Genomic DNA, 15,473 nt, shown 5'->3' on the forward strand with positions numbered 1-15,473 from the left:
CCTCCTTGACCTGTCCGCTGCCTTTGACACTATTGACCATGAGATATTGCTGATGCGGCTTGAACACCTTGTTGGGCTTAAAGGGGCCGCTCTTAACTGGTTCAGGTCATATTTAACTGGTAGACACTTTGCAGTGACTTTTAATTCCTCTTCTTCATCTACTGCCCCTCTTAAATATGGTGTTCCTCTGGGATCCATTTTGGGTCCTATTTTATTCTCCATATACCTTCACCCTATTGGAGCTATTTTTAGGAAATTTAACATTTCTTTTTATTGCTATGCTGATGATACTCAGGTTTATATTCCTGTCTGCAACTCTACAACAAATCAACTCCACAACTGTCTGTCTGAATTAAGATCCTGGATGGCTAATAATTTTCTTGATCTAAATCAAAATAAAACGGAGGTGCTTATAGTGGGTCCATCAGCTAAAGCCCAAATTGGTCTTGGTCTTCTCGGCTCTTTCTCTGTCTTTTCCAAACATCAAGTCCGCAATTTTGGTGTTACCTTTGACAGTAACCTCTCTTTTGAGAAACAAATAAATTCTGTAGTCAAGAGTTGCTTTTTCCAACTTCGTCTATTAGGTAAGATAAAGCCTTTTTTATCTTCTAGGGATCTTGAGATAGCTACTCATCCGTTTATTTTTTCTAGCCTCGATTACTGCAACTCGCTGTATTCTGGGATTAACAAATCCTTGATACACAGGTTACAATTGGTACAAAATGCTGCCGCTCGCTTTCTGGTTGGGGCAAGAAAGTATGACTCTGTCTCTCCTATTTTAGCTTCTTTACACTGGCTGCCTGTCAGTTTTCGAATTGATTTTAAAATCCTGCTGCTAGTTTTTAAATCTTTACATGGGCTTGCTCCTGCCTATTTATCTGAACTGTGTGTTTTACATCAGCCATCTAGAGTGCTTAGATCTTCTGGTCAGCAGTCTCTGGCTGTCCCTCGTACCAAGTGTAAAACCAAGGGGGACAGGGCTTTTGCAGCTGCTGCGCCTCGCCTGTGGAACACTTTACCTCATCATATAAAGGAGTCGTCTACAATTGAACTGTTTAAAACAAGATTAAAGACTCATATCTACTCACTTGCATTCAGTTACCTTCAGTAATACTGATGGCTTCCTCTTTGTGATTATATTACATTACTTCTATTTTTTATGTATATAACATTACTTCTATTTATTATGTTTTTTAATTTATGTTCATATATTTTATTTCTATTTATGTTTTATGTTAATTTGTTCTATTTTTGTAAAGCACTTAGGCCACAGCATTACTATGTTTGTTTAAATGTGCTATATAAATAAATTGACATTGACTAAACAATACTTAAGACATTTATTTTCAAAATGGGGTAAACTGGGGAGCTGCTTGGGGGATTTTGAGTGAAACAACTGGTATGTATAACAATGTAACGAGTGAATAAACCGTGCTGGGAAATCTGCTCAAAACTGTGCGCAGCTTAAACATTTAACTCTCTGAAAATGCACATGTGTAACGTTTATGACAGTAGGCTTAACTTTAAAGAGGGTAAATACACATTTCGGAATGTGAAAACCGAAGACTTTTGTGACCAAAGCGATGGAATTGTTACACTACAAACCTTGCAAGTTTTTCTTAACGTATGTTTACCAACCTTTTCATTGGAGTGCAATAGTTAAATTCATTTAAACCGAAGACTTTTGTGACCAAAGCGATGGAATTGTTACACTACAAACCTTGCAAGTTTTTCTTAACGTATGTTTACCAACCTTTTCATTGGAGTGCAATAGTTAAATTCATTTAAGCCCCGTCGGTAAAAAAAATTCAGCCTCCACCAGCCAACTCGACACTCCAAGTTTATTTTGCACACCGCAGAAAGAGGGCGGTACACAATTGACTTCATCCATGTATGTTACTCCGGATAGGTCAGTCACATCAGTCAATCATTCAGTAGTGCCCTATCAACTTGTAAAGAATTCATGACGTTTTCCGAACTGTCTGCCCGGTTTACTCTGCACCGGAAGATCGTAGTTGGAACACAGATAGTAAACAGGCTGCTTAAATAACCTTGCGCTATTGAAAATGGTAAGTTTAATGTTAATAAATGTTAATAAAATAAGTATGGGATGGAAAAAGAGAGCGTCTGATGTCTCCGTGACTTGTAGACAGCCAGAGAAATCATAGCATAGTCGAATAATTTAACGGATGCTAAATTTTACACCAAGTAATCTGCCGGAATTGCACAATGTTTTAAACCGAGCACGCGCGCAATTTGAATTTTTACAATTATTTTTTTTTTTATCGAGGTAATACCCTTTTTCTTATTGCTCCAGTGATTTGCTGTTGAACTATAGACCTGAAGGATGCGTTTTTAACTCCAACATCTCCATCCATTGCACTTTACCTGTAAATTTACAGAATTCGTGGCTTGCAGTTTTTAATCGCATCGTCTGAAAAGGTTTATAAAAGTGTTTGTCCTTAAGGAATATTATACAAAAGGTACTTTTATATGACATAACAGCTGGATTAAATTTGTGTCTTTGTAGTAATTAATAGATTCGAATCCATGAACGAATTACAAATGAGTCTAGACCAGGGGTAGGCAACGTCGGTCCTGGTGAGCCGCAGTGGCTACAGGTTTTCATTCCAACCCAATTGCTTAATTAGAAACCAATCATTGCCAATCTCAGACCTTGTTTAATTTTATGGCTTGTTAGTCTGTGCAATGTAAGGCTCTTATATCGTAGATTTTTTTCCTTTCCAAGGATATCATCCAAATGATATGAAGCCTAAAACAGGTCATTTTCAGTCTGTCACATTTTTCTATTAAGTGTTTTATTAAATCAAACAGTGCATGATGAACACACACAGATGTAATTGGAAAAAAGCTAGCTGGAGAACTGCTGGCTGCTTTGTCTTTTACATCTTATTGCTAATAAGGAGCAATTAAAACACTGAATGCAGCAGTTTAAGATTGAAATAAGCAATTAAGGTTGGAGAACCTTAACAAGCGAGACCACTAAAATGAAGCATTAAAATGTCACTTAAGCAATATGTGCTTCATCAGCAATAATTGAGTTCTCGTTAAGGAACTGGGTTGGAACAAAAACCTGCACATACTGCGGCTCACCAGGACCGACGTTGCCTACCCCTGGTCTAGACCATCGCCTTCCCCTCGATAGTGGCTACACTTTTACGGCTCTGCCTTATGGCAGTAGAGTTACCACGTCCGGCAAAAATCCTCAGCCCAAAGACCTCTCAAAATCTGCCTAATAAATGACTCATTTTCCATTTACATCATAATAAATGCAATGAATATGTATGTATGTATATTCCCAGAAAATTCATGATGTCCGTATAAACTAGTCCCAACAGTTTTAACACACTCGGACTTCATTTAACAATGACTGCTTACGCTGTGTGATACTCGAACTGCATGTTGGAAAGACTTGTCTTGGAGAAACAAACTTCCAGCACACAAAAGCTCTTGTCAGCAATCTACTTAACAGTACACACACATTATTCTATTATATATTAAATTATGATGACAATATGGCTGTATGCATATAGTAATTTGTTTTTATTTTTTTCCAGGACTTATTTTTGAATTTTCCAAGATACTGCCAGTTGCTAGTCATTTTTTTATACTTTTCAGTCCTTTTTATTCTTCTTATGTTCTTTTGTGTTCTCTTTATCTTTTGGTCAGATGACGTATTTATCAGTAGTGATGAGTAAACCTCGCTGAATTTAGGTGAACTCTGTGAAATGCATTGAAGTCAGTGGGGGAAAGAGATTATAATTATGGTTTATAATGGTGCACTGGTGTTTTAATTGAATCCCTGAAGGCTAGGGAAGCATCTGCCAACTGTGCTGGACTAAGTAATGTGACCTGAGCTGTGAAGCAGCAGTGCTAACCACTGTACCACCATGCCTCCCTGAGAAAAATTATACTCATCAATACTCCCAAGTCCTTTATCTCTCACTGCATCTCCTGAGCTCTTATCACTAAGACGAAACCCACAAAGCCTGTGTTGCATGAGATCAGCGTTCCATACAGTAATGGGACTGCTTAAATACAGATCTGGGCTGCTTAGCGAGGGGCATGGCATGCTTAAATCAACCATGAAGACACAATGTACAAAGACTTTATGCAGAACATTTAAGTATTTTCGTAATATTCTCATTTTGTCAAATAATGAACGCTTCAAATGAAAATACTAGTTTTTTTTTTTTTTTAACACGTGGGGTGCAAATCCTGCTGGAGTACTGATTGGGTTGTTACATTACACATTTGAGTATACACCATAAATTATTCATGCATGGGTGGAGCTGATCAGGCAGCAGTGGAGTACACTAGAATTTAAATGACCCCTTTGGGCACAGCCATCAGCAATGTGTCTGTCTATGGAGAGAATTTCAACCTTGTCGAGATGTTTACTTACCTAGGCAGTGACATTTGTGTCTCTGGTGACTCTTCTTATGAAGTCTGTAGACTTCGTAAAGAGAGCTTGTTTACATGAGGTCACTAGAAAGGGGTGTGTGGCGTTCCCGATATTTCTGCAAAAGGACAAAGGTCTTTAGAGTCCTGGTGCTTCCTGTTTGCTATATGGTGGCGAGACATGGATGCTATCCAGTGACCTGAGACAAAGACTGGACTCCTTCATGTCTCAAAGAATTGTTGGGTACTGCTGGCTTGACTGGCTTGACTTTTTGTTGAATGAGTGGTTGTTCATGGAGTCCCAAATGAGACATGTTACCTGCATTGTGAGAGAGCATCAGTTACAGCACTGCGGGCATGTGGTGCGATTCCCCGAAGGTGATACGGCTCGCAAGAGGACCCAAGCGACTGGACCATGCCAAGGGGACGCCCACGTAACACCTGGCTTTGGCAGATAGATGGCCATTTCTGAAGTGTGGGACTGGACCACGTGTCTGCCTGGGGGCTGCCTAACAGGATCCGAAGCTGTTTTGTCGTGTCGTAGGTGTACCAGTGCTTGCTCGCCAACCTGACCTGGCCTGACACTAGCAGTACTCATCCTTGACACAGATCAGGCAGGTAGCACAGATCGGGTTGTGACATCCCTATCCACTACAGGTCTGTGACATCATGCCATTTTCAAAAAGCATATTTAGTACGCTGGGAAAAAGTTAATCTAGATAGATAGATAGATACTTTATTAATCCCAATGGGAAATTCACATTCTTCAGCAGCAGCATACTGATACAATAAATAATATTAAATTAAAGAATGATAATAATGCAGGTGAAAAACAGACAATAACTATGTATAATGTTAAATGTTAACGTTTACCCCCCCGGGTGGAATTAAAGAGTCGCATGGTTTGGGGGAGGAACGATCTCCTCAATCTGTCTGTGGAGCAGGACAGTGACAGCAGTCTGTCGCTGAAGCTGCTCTTCTGTTTGGAGATGACATTATTTAGTGGATGCAGTGGATTCTCCATAATTGATAGGAGCCTGCTGAGCGCCCTTCGCTCTGCCACAGATGTTAAACTGTCCAGCTCCATGCCAACAATAGAGCCTGCCTTCTTCACCAGTTTGTCCAGGCGTGAGGCGTCTTTCCTCTTAATGCTGCCACCCCAGCACACCACTGCGTAGAAGAGGGCGCTCGCCACAACTGTTTGATAGAACATCTGCAGCATCTTATTGCAGATGTTGAAGGAAGCCAGCCTTCTAAGGAAGTATAACCGGCTTTGTCCTTTCTTGCACAGCGCATCAGTATTGGCAGTCCAGTCTAATTTATCATCCAGCTGCACTCCCAGATATTTATAGGTCTGCACCATCTGCACACAGTCACCTTTGATGATCACTGGGTCTATGAGGGGTCTGGGCCTCCTAAAATCCACCACCAGCTCCTTGGTTTTGCTGGTGTTCAGGTGTAGGTGGTTTGAGTCGGACCATTTAACAAAGTCATTGATTAGGTCCCTATACTCCTCCTCCAGCCCATTCCTGATACAGCCCACGATAGCAGTGTCATCAGCGAACTTTTGCACATGGCAGGACTCCGAGTTGTATTGGAAGTCCGATGTATATAGGCTGAACAGGACCGGAGAAAGTACAGTCCCCTGCGGCGCTCCTGTGTTGCTGACCACAATGTCAGACGTGCAGTTCCCAAGACGCACATACTGAGGTCTGTCTTTAAGATAGTCCACGATCCATGCCACTAGGTATGAATCTAATCCCATCTCTGTCAGCTTGTCCCTAAGGAGCAGAGGTTGGATTGTGTTGAAGGCGCTAGAGAAGTCTAGAAACATAATTCTTACAGCACCACTGCCTCTGTCCAAGTGAGAGAGGGATCGGTGTAGCATATAGATGATGGCATCTTCCGCTCCCACCTTCTCCTGATATGCAAACTGCAGAGGGTCAAGGGCGTGTTGAACCTGTGGCCTAAGGTGGTGAAGCAGCAGCCTCTCCATGGTCTTCATCACATGTGATGTCAGAGCAACAGGCCGAAAGTCATTCAGCTCACTAGGACGTGATACCTTTGGGACTGGGGTGATACAAGATGTTTTCCAAAGCCTCGGGACTCTCCCCTGTTCCAGGCTCAGGTTGAAGATGCGCTGTAGAGGACCCCCCAGCTCCGATGCACAGACCTTCAGCAGTCGTGGCGATACTCCATCTGGACCCGCTGCTTTGCTGGCACGAAGTCTCCTCAGCTCTCTGCTCACCTGTGCTGTTGTAATTATGGGTGGGGATGTCTCTCCTATGCTGGTATCAGCAGAAGGATGTGTGAAGGGTGCTGTACTCCGAGGTGAGAGTGAGAGTGGGTTAGGGTGGTCAAACCTGTTAAAAAAGTTGTTCATTTGGTTTGCTCTCTTCACGTCTCTCTCAATGGTGGTACCCCGCTTCGAGCTGCAGCCAGTGATGATCTTCATCCCATCCCACACTTCCTTCATGCTGTTATTCTGCAACTTCTGCTCCAGCTTTCTCCTGTACTGCTCCTGAGCTGGACTCGGAGTTCCTTCTGCACGCGCTTGAGCTCATGCTGATCACCGCCTTTAAAAGCCCTTTTCTTCTGGTTCAAAAGGCCCTTGATGTCACTTGTAATCCATGGCTTGTTGTTAGCATAGCAGCGTACTGTTCTTACTGGAACTACAATGTCCATACAGAAGTTGATGTAGTCAGTAGTGCAGTCAACAACTTCTTCAATGTTCTCACTATGAGATCCCTGCAGGATATCCCAGTCTGTATTTCCAAAACATTCTCTCAGAGTATTCTCAGCCTCCGGGGTCCACTTCCTGAATGATCGTGTGGTTACAGGTAGGACTCTAACTTTTGGTTTATAGTGAGGCTGAAGCAGAACCAGGTTATGATCTGCTTTCCCAAGCGCAGGCAGCGTGGTGGCGCTGTATGCGTCTTTAACGTTTGCATACAGTAAATCAATAGTCTTATTTCCCCGGGTGTTACAGTCCACATACTGGGAGAAGGCAGGTAATGTTTTGTCCAGCGTCACATGGTTAAAGTCTCCAGCGATTAGCACAAGCGCCTCAGGGTGCTGCGTTTGTAACTTAGCAACAGCAGAATGGATGATGTCACTCGCTGACTCCACGTCCGCCCGAGGAGGGATGTACACAATGACAACAATGACATGTCCAAACTCTCTGGGCAAGTAGTAGGGACGTAAACTTACGGCCAACAGTTCGATGTCCCTGCAGCAAGTGGAGATTTTGACGTTATCTACATCTAAGCCAGATGTACAGTGAATATTCAGGAAAAATTTGGGAAACAAGGTCACCGTCTAACGCAGCAAATTGTCTGTTGAAATGCTGTTTCTTTCATACAGCATTACTGTCTTCATCATCTACCTCAGCAAGGGCTGAGTAGATATCGACTATGAACTTGATTTTCAGATCATTTCACTTTGATATTGAATTTATTTCATGTTAATTATTATACGTTTCTGGCTTGTTTTGCACCTATATTTTCTAAGAAACCCCAAAAACACATCCCATCTCATCAATATTTTTAGGTGTGCTGCTCTTTTCTAACTAGCCCAATTTGGTGGGAAAACCTGTACATCTGCTTGACCACCTAGCTTATAGTGTGGCCTTTTAATATGCTTAGCTAAATTGTACAATGTAATAATTTTGATGACATTACAAAAGATTAATATTGCAACACTGAAATTTAGGTTGGGATTAGACGTAAATAATGTATTCTGATTCCTGACATTTATTGTGTATTTTCCTCTTACCGATTTAGTGTTTAATTTTGCCATACAGCTTAAAAGCTGGTGAGCACTAATTGTAGCTGCTTATCATTTTTAATATGAAATCCTAGTTTTATTAAAATATTCTTTACATTTTTAAAGAAAGTGATTACCTGTATAGACACCTATTCTAAGCAGAGGGAAAAAAGCTATAATTAAATTAAATGCATATGAAAAGTGGCTTGCCATTCAGAATGTGTTGGCACATCCTATAGCATCAGCCTAAGTTTTCCATAACTAATCAATTATTTGTCATTCCTCTGCATGCAACTGCCTCAACTTATCAGAATTTCTGTCTTTATTCCTTTTAATTGTGTGTTTAGAATCAATCGGTGTGTTTACACACTCTTTAATATAACATTTTAAAAGGGGGTTCTAAAATGCCATATAAACCCTTATTCTGGTTAGAGATACTGGGTTATTGGTCTCAGAGAAGCCTGATTAATATGCGTAGATTTCTCCACAAGTAGCCTAGTTATTTGTTCATGTAAACACTTAACCATGTTACAGTTAAAGATTTTGTAGTCTGCCTATGTCCGTTGCACCGTTGTGCTTCATACGTGATTTCAGCAGCCACAGTTAGAAGACAGTTGAAGTGTCCATAAGATACATTTTTGAGGCAAATCCTTGGGTGATCGCATTATTTCTTCTCTTGGTTGAAATAATCTGTCTCAGCATTTTAGAAATCGATAAATTTATGTTTGTGAGCTGAATGAACAGTGCTAAGCTTAGCAGCACAATCTCAGGAGCAGTTTTCAGGGTAACATGTTAAAAGTAACTTGTGTTACGTAGTCTGATTACATTTTAAAGTAATTAGTAACCTAACACAATGCTTATTTTATTGAAGTAAAAATGCCTGGGTTATTATTATCCAAACAGTGTAAGACAAGAAGTAAATGTACTGGTGTGCCAGTTATTCGCAGAAAAGAGTGTGCTGCATGCAATCCAGTAACAGAAACATTAATAAAGCTTCAGTTTAGTTTTAATGTAGTGTCACAAGATTGGGCAGCCACCTGTATATTGTTCCATGGCTGCAAAAGTGAGTTAATTTAAACAGAAATATTCACAGATTCAAGTGCAAAACAGAACTGTTGTTATTGAGGTAAGATGGCTGCTTTAAAGGACAATAAAGGAAACGATGTCATCGGGACCGGAATTGACGTCATTGTCAGTTTTTTGGGAGGGATGGCTTGAAGGGTTGGGGGCAGAAGTGACGTCATCAGTGGCTCTGGTACCCTGTGGGATTTCCCATGGATAGTCTGCAAGAGAGAGAGAGAGAGACAGTCAGCACACCCCACCCTACCACCCTCTGGTCTGACGTGGAATTACTATCATTTAGGCCCTTCAGCTGTCTCCCAATCGCACGTAGCTATTTGCTATAGATTTGGGTTAGGGTTAGGGTAAGGTCAAGAATGTAACAAGGAATGGATTTTATTTACTTCACAGCACATAAACGACTCAATATATTTATAAAACACAACAAAATCATCACAGGCTTCATGCTTGTTTTCATATTCAAGGTGAACAATGATGCCTTTTAAATCTTTTTTGGGCTTTTTAATGATAGAGTGTTTTGCTAAAGGAGGACTCCAGAAGTTTTTAAGAAACCAGGGGTCTGCCTTAACTGGGTTACTCACCTTATCCCGGTTTTGTGTGTGCATGTAAATACACTGATTATCAGGTATGAAAATCAATGTTCTTCAAGAACAGACAGAAGGCCCACAAAATCTTCTCTAGACACTGATTATCAGGTATGAAAATCAATGTTCTTCAAGAACAGACAGAAGGCCCGCAAAATCTTCTCTAGGATCTTCATTTGCTAAGAAATTTGGCAAATGAGAATAAACTATTCAGTCTAATAAGCTCATTTGTTTAGCTAATAGCTAAACTGTCCCACTTCCCATGGGCTCACCACCTATGGGAGGGGCCAAGGAGGTCGGGTGCAGTGTGAGTTGGGTGGTGGCCGAAGGCGGGGACCTTGGCGGTCCGATCCTCGGCTACAGAAACTGGCTCTTGGGACGTGGAATGTCACCTCTCTGAAGGGGAAGGAGCCTGAGCTAGTGCGCGAAGTTGAGAGGTTCCGGCTAGATATAGTCGGACTCACCTCGACGCACAGCTTGGACTCTGGAACCAATCTCCTTGAGAGGGGCTGGACTCTGTACCACTCTGGAGTTGCCCCCGGTGAGAGGCACCGAGCAGGTGTGGGTATACTTATTGCCCCCCAACTTGGAGCCTGTACATTGGGGTTTACCCCGGTGGACGAGAGGGTAGCCTCCCTTCGCCTTCAGGTGGGGGGACGGGTCCTAACTGTTGTTTGTGCGTATGCACCGAACAGCAGTTCAGAGTACCCACCCTTTTTGGAGTCCCTGGAGGGGGTGCTAGAGGGCATACCTTCTGGGGACTCCCTCGTTCTGCTGGGAGACTTCAATGCTCACGTGGGCAATGACAGTGAGACCTGGAAGGGCGTGATTGGGAGGAATGGCCCCCCCAATCTGAACCCGAGCGGTGTTTTGTTATTGGACTTCTGTGCTCGTCACGGATTGTCCATAACGAACACCATGTTCAAGCATAGGGGTGTTCATATGTGCACTTGGCACCAGGACACCCTAGGCCTCAGTTCGATGATCGACTTTGTGCTCGTGTCGTCGGACTTGCGGCCACATGTCTTGGACACTCGGGTGAAGAGAGGGGCGGAGCTGTCAACTGATCACCACCTGGTGGTGAGTTGGCTTCGATGGTGGGGGAGGATGCCGGTCAGGCGTGGTAGGCCCAAACGTGTTGTGAGGGTCTGCTGGGAACGTCTGGCAGAGCCCCCTGTCAGAAGTAGCTTCAACTCCCACCTCCGGCAGAACTTCGACCACATCCCGAGGGAGGTGGGGGACATTGAGTCCGAATGGGCCATGTTCCGTGCCTCTATTGTTGAGGCAGCTGACCGGAGCTGTGGCCGTAAGGTGGTCGGTGCCTGTCGTGGCGGCAATCCCCGAACCCGTTGGTGGACACCGGCGGTGAAGGATGCCGTCAAGCTGAAGAAGGAGTCCTACAGGACCCTTTTGTCCTGTGGGACCCCGGAGGCAGCTGATAGGTACCGGCAGGCCAAGCGGAATGCGGCTTTGGTGGTTGCTGAGGCAAAAACTCGGGCGTGGGAGGAGTTTGGGGAGGCCATGGAGAACGACTTTCGGACGGCTTCGAGGAGATTCTGGTCCACCATCCGGCGTCTCAGGAAGGGGAAGCAGTGCAGTGTCAACACTGTATATGGTGGGGATGGTGCGCTGCTGACCTCGACTCGGGACGTTGTGGGTCGGTGGGGGGAATACTTCGAAGACCTCCTCAATCCCATTAACATGCCTTCCAATGAGGAAGCAGAGCCTGGGGACTCAGAGGTGGGCTCCCCCATCTCTGGGACTGAGGTCACCGAGGTGGTCAAAAAACTCCTTGGTGGCAGGGCCCCAGGGGGTGGATGAGATACGCCCGGAGTTCCTCAAGGCTCTGGATGTTGTAGGACTGTCTTGGCTGACACGCCTCTGCAACATCGCATGGACATCAGGGACAGTGCCTCTGGATTGGCAGACCGGGGTGGTGGTCCCCCTCTTTAAGAAGGGGGATCGGAGGGTGTGTTCCAACTACAGAGGGATCACACTCCTCAGCCTCCCTGGAAAAGTCTATTCAGGGGTCCTGGAGAGGAGGGTCCGTCGGATAGTCGAGCCTCGGATTCAGGAGGAACAGTGTGGTTTTCGTCCTGGTCGCGGAACAGTGGACCAGCTCTATACCCTTAGCAGGGTCCTGGAGGGTGCATGGGAGTTTGCCCAACCAGTCTACATGTGTTTTGTGGACTTGGAAAAGGCATTCGACTGTGTCCCTCGGGGAATCCTGTGGGGGGTACTCCGAGAGTATGGGGTACCGGCCCCCCTGATAAGGGCTGTTCAGTCCCTGTATGATCGGTGCCAGAGCTTGGTCCGCATTGCCGGCAGTAAGTCGAACCCATTTCCAGTGAGAGTTGGACTCCGCCAGGGCTGCCCTTTGTCACCGATTCTGTTCATAACTTTTATGGACAGAATTTCTAGGCGCAGCCAGGGCGTTGAGAGGGTCCGGTTTGGTGGGCTCAGGATTGGGTCACTGCTTTTTGCAGATGATGTTGTCCTGTTTGCTTCATCAGGCCGTGATCTTCAGCTCTCTCTGGATCGGTTCGCAGCTGAGTGTGAAGTGGCTGGGATGAGAATTAGCACCTCCAAATCCGAGACCATGGTCCTCAGCCGGAAAAGGGTGGAGTGCCCTCTCAGGGTTGGAAGCGAGATCCTGCCCCAAGTGGAGAAGTTCAAGTATCTCGGGGTCTTGTTCACGAGTGAGGGAAGAATGGAGCGTGAGATCGACAGGCGGATCGGTGCGGCATCCGCAGTAATGCGGGCGCTGCATCGGTCTGTCGTGGTGAAAAAGGAGCTGAGCCGCAAGGCGAAGCTCTCAATTTACCAGTCGATCTATGTTCCTACCCTCACCTATGGTCATGAGCTATGGGTAGTGACCGAAAGAACGAGATCGCGAATACAAGCGGCTGAAATGAGTTTCCTCCGCAGGGTGTCTGGGCTTTCCCTTAAAGATAGGGTGAGAAGCTCAGTCATCCGGGAGGGGCTCAGAGTAGAGCCGCTGCTCCTCCGCATCGAGAGGAGTCAGATGAGGTGGCTCGGGCATCTGATCAGGATGCCTCCTGGACGCCTCCCTGGTGAGGTGTTCCGGGCACGTCTAACCGGGAGGAGGCCCCGGGGAAGACCCAGGACACGCTGGAGGGACTATGTCTCTCGACTGGCCTGGGAACGCCTTGGGATTCTCCCGGAAGAGCTAGAAGAAGTGGCCGGGGAGAGGGAAGTCTGGGCATCTCTGCTCAAGCTGCTGCCCCCGCGACCCGACCTCGGATAAGCGGGAGACAATGGATGGATGGATGGATAAACTGTCCCAATATCTCATCCAGATAATTCTGAAAGGTTTTCAAGGTTTGTGCGTCAACTACATGTCTCCGTAGTTTATTGCAGATTTCCACAAGTCTTTGTGTAAAGAAGTACTTCCTGGATTTATTATGACTCTTAACTACTTGGGTTGAGCCATCCAGGTTTGTTGGCTGTAACTGAAACGCCATATCATGGCATGCTGAGGTGACCCGAACATATAGGATGAAAGGCAGATAATGTTTAGCTAAAGAAATCTGCTTTGAGGAATGTCAAAAATGTGGAAGGAATGTGACATGAGACAGTAGATGTTGCTACTAAGGACATAGAGGACAGCAAAAAGTCATTTATTAGCAGGGTGCCCATGTGAATTTCTTACAGTCCAAGGCCATGCAGGTTAGTTGGATTGGTGATGCTAAATTGGCCTTGGTGAGTGTTTGTTTGTGTGTGTTAACCTTGTGCCCTGTCCAGGGATTGCACTTGCTTGTGCCTGATGCTTGCTGGGATAGGCTCCCAACTTCCAAACGCCCCACTTGGGTTTGGAAGATGGGTGGGTGGGAGGGGGTTGTAGACAATCATTTGTCTTTTAATAATTCACCTTTGGTCTTTTTCTAGGACACTATGGAAGTCTTACAACAGGTAAGATGGCTTTTTTGCTTGCTTTTTTGAATGTTTAAAAGATCTAGGAAAAGGAGTTTATTACTTTGAGTTACACCTTTTTTTCTTTTGAATGTCTATTTTAAACACAGCAAATCATCTTGTTCCCTGGTTTGAAGACTTCCTCTTTGTTGTTGTTACTTCTGTTTTATGTCTAATTTCAAATCTGATGTCTTTGACTATCAAAACATGTACTACACCGTAAATCCATAATTGTTCTCTTAGGAACATCAGTGTTTTATAATGAGGCACTTGATGATGCAGGAATTAAAGTACATATTTTTGTTTTAAAGTATTGTTTTATCATATTTTTCAGTGTGTAAATAAACATTTGAGCGAGGGAAAAATAGGTTCACTGGGTCGTTATTGTCACACGTACAGAGTACAGTGAAATTCTAAGCATACTGTGTTAGATCATTTAGATTGTTTCAGGAAATGTTTGTTATTTATGCAAATATGTACCGGCTGAGTAAACAAAACTAAATATTAAAAGCACTGCACTTACTTAGTTATTGCCTGTTGTTATGAGGTAATGATGTTTGCCAGTATAACGCAGGGACTCATTTCATAAACTATTTAAACAATGTGTTTGATCTTAGAAAAGATATAAAGTAGTTATGAAGAACAATACAATAATCAAGAAAACAGAACCTATTAAAAAAATAAAATTATATTTTCATTATGTTTTAAACAAATATTTGGTAATGCATTAGTCTGTTAGTGACACACATTCTGTTACCTAAACATCTGTTAGTTGTTATGTAGTTGTTAGTATGAAAAATAATTTCAAGTAAAACAAAAGTCCTCCTTTATCATTTAAGGCATTTTGATAAACTTCAACACCCAAAGAAAATTGTTTCCACAATTTTAACATGTTGATACTTCAAGTGAAATTAATTATCTTCTAGGCTAAAGCCTTGGCAAATGCCATGACCGTGTATCAAGAAACATTACCTCCGGATCTCACAGCTGAACTAGAATGTCCGGCTAGTGCCAAGGAGGAGTTGTTCAATGAGTGTGAAGAGAAATGGAAAGAAATTGAAGAGGTATGTTCATTTGTGTCCACTTATAGTAACCTTTTCTTAAAAATTCTAAAGAATAGAATCCAGAATGCTTATGGTATCAAATTCCAAGCCACCGTCTTGTTTTCAAATAATTTAGATCAAGTCTAAATGCAAGGCAAAAGACTGCTTAAATTAATATGTGTGCAATTTCAAGTAGAAGTGACACAAGTAAGCAAATTCACATGCATACTATGCTAAATATGATTCGACTTCCATGTAATTCATATGGTAGGCGTTGATGAAATGGTGATTTTTTTTTTTTTTATAATATCTACAACGTTTCTTTTGTAATACATGGAAAATTCACTATGCATTTAAAAGGCATGTGTTATGATGATAAGTGTATTAGAAGAAACTGAAGACAGCGGAGTCTTTATTCATTAGTTAGTTCAGTTATATTCTCAATTGTTTGCATAACTTGGGGACAAAAGAGTTCACCGTAACATACTGTAGCATGTCAGGGAAATAATTCTTTGGAGAATTTGGAAAAATTTGCAATGGTAATATTACCTGTAGATCACCAGTCCATTGCAAGAGTGTCTGGTGAAAAATTCTCAATAAATGGGCTATTTGAATATTTACATTTTAATTGCCTAATCATATATAT

The 15,473-nt window shown here is 43.3% G+C and overlaps 1 protein-coding gene across 1 annotated transcript in view; it reads left to right on the forward strand.

The window, feature by feature from the left end:
* Positions 1–1,977: 1,977 nt before the first annotated feature.
* cenpk (centromere protein K) overlaps positions 1,978–15,473 on the forward strand; it is a 34,774-nt gene continuing 21,278 nt past the window's right edge. The window contains exons 1-3 of the mRNA XM_028820509.2: positions 1,978–2,069; positions 13,761–13,784; positions 14,711–14,848. Coding sequence (XP_028676342.1) covers positions 2,067–2,069; positions 13,761–13,784; positions 14,711–14,848 — 165 coding nt within the window. The 5' untranslated portion in view covers positions 1,978–2,066. The remainder of the gene's footprint in view (positions 2,070–13,760; positions 13,785–14,710; positions 14,849–15,473) is intronic.

This window comes from Erpetoichthys calabaricus, chromosome 15 (genome assembly GCF_900747795.2).
Source record: "Erpetoichthys calabaricus chromosome 15, fErpCal1.3, whole genome shotgun sequence".
Classification (NCBI taxonomy): domain Eukaryota; kingdom Metazoa; phylum Chordata; class Cladistia; order Polypteriformes; family Polypteridae; genus Erpetoichthys; species Erpetoichthys calabaricus.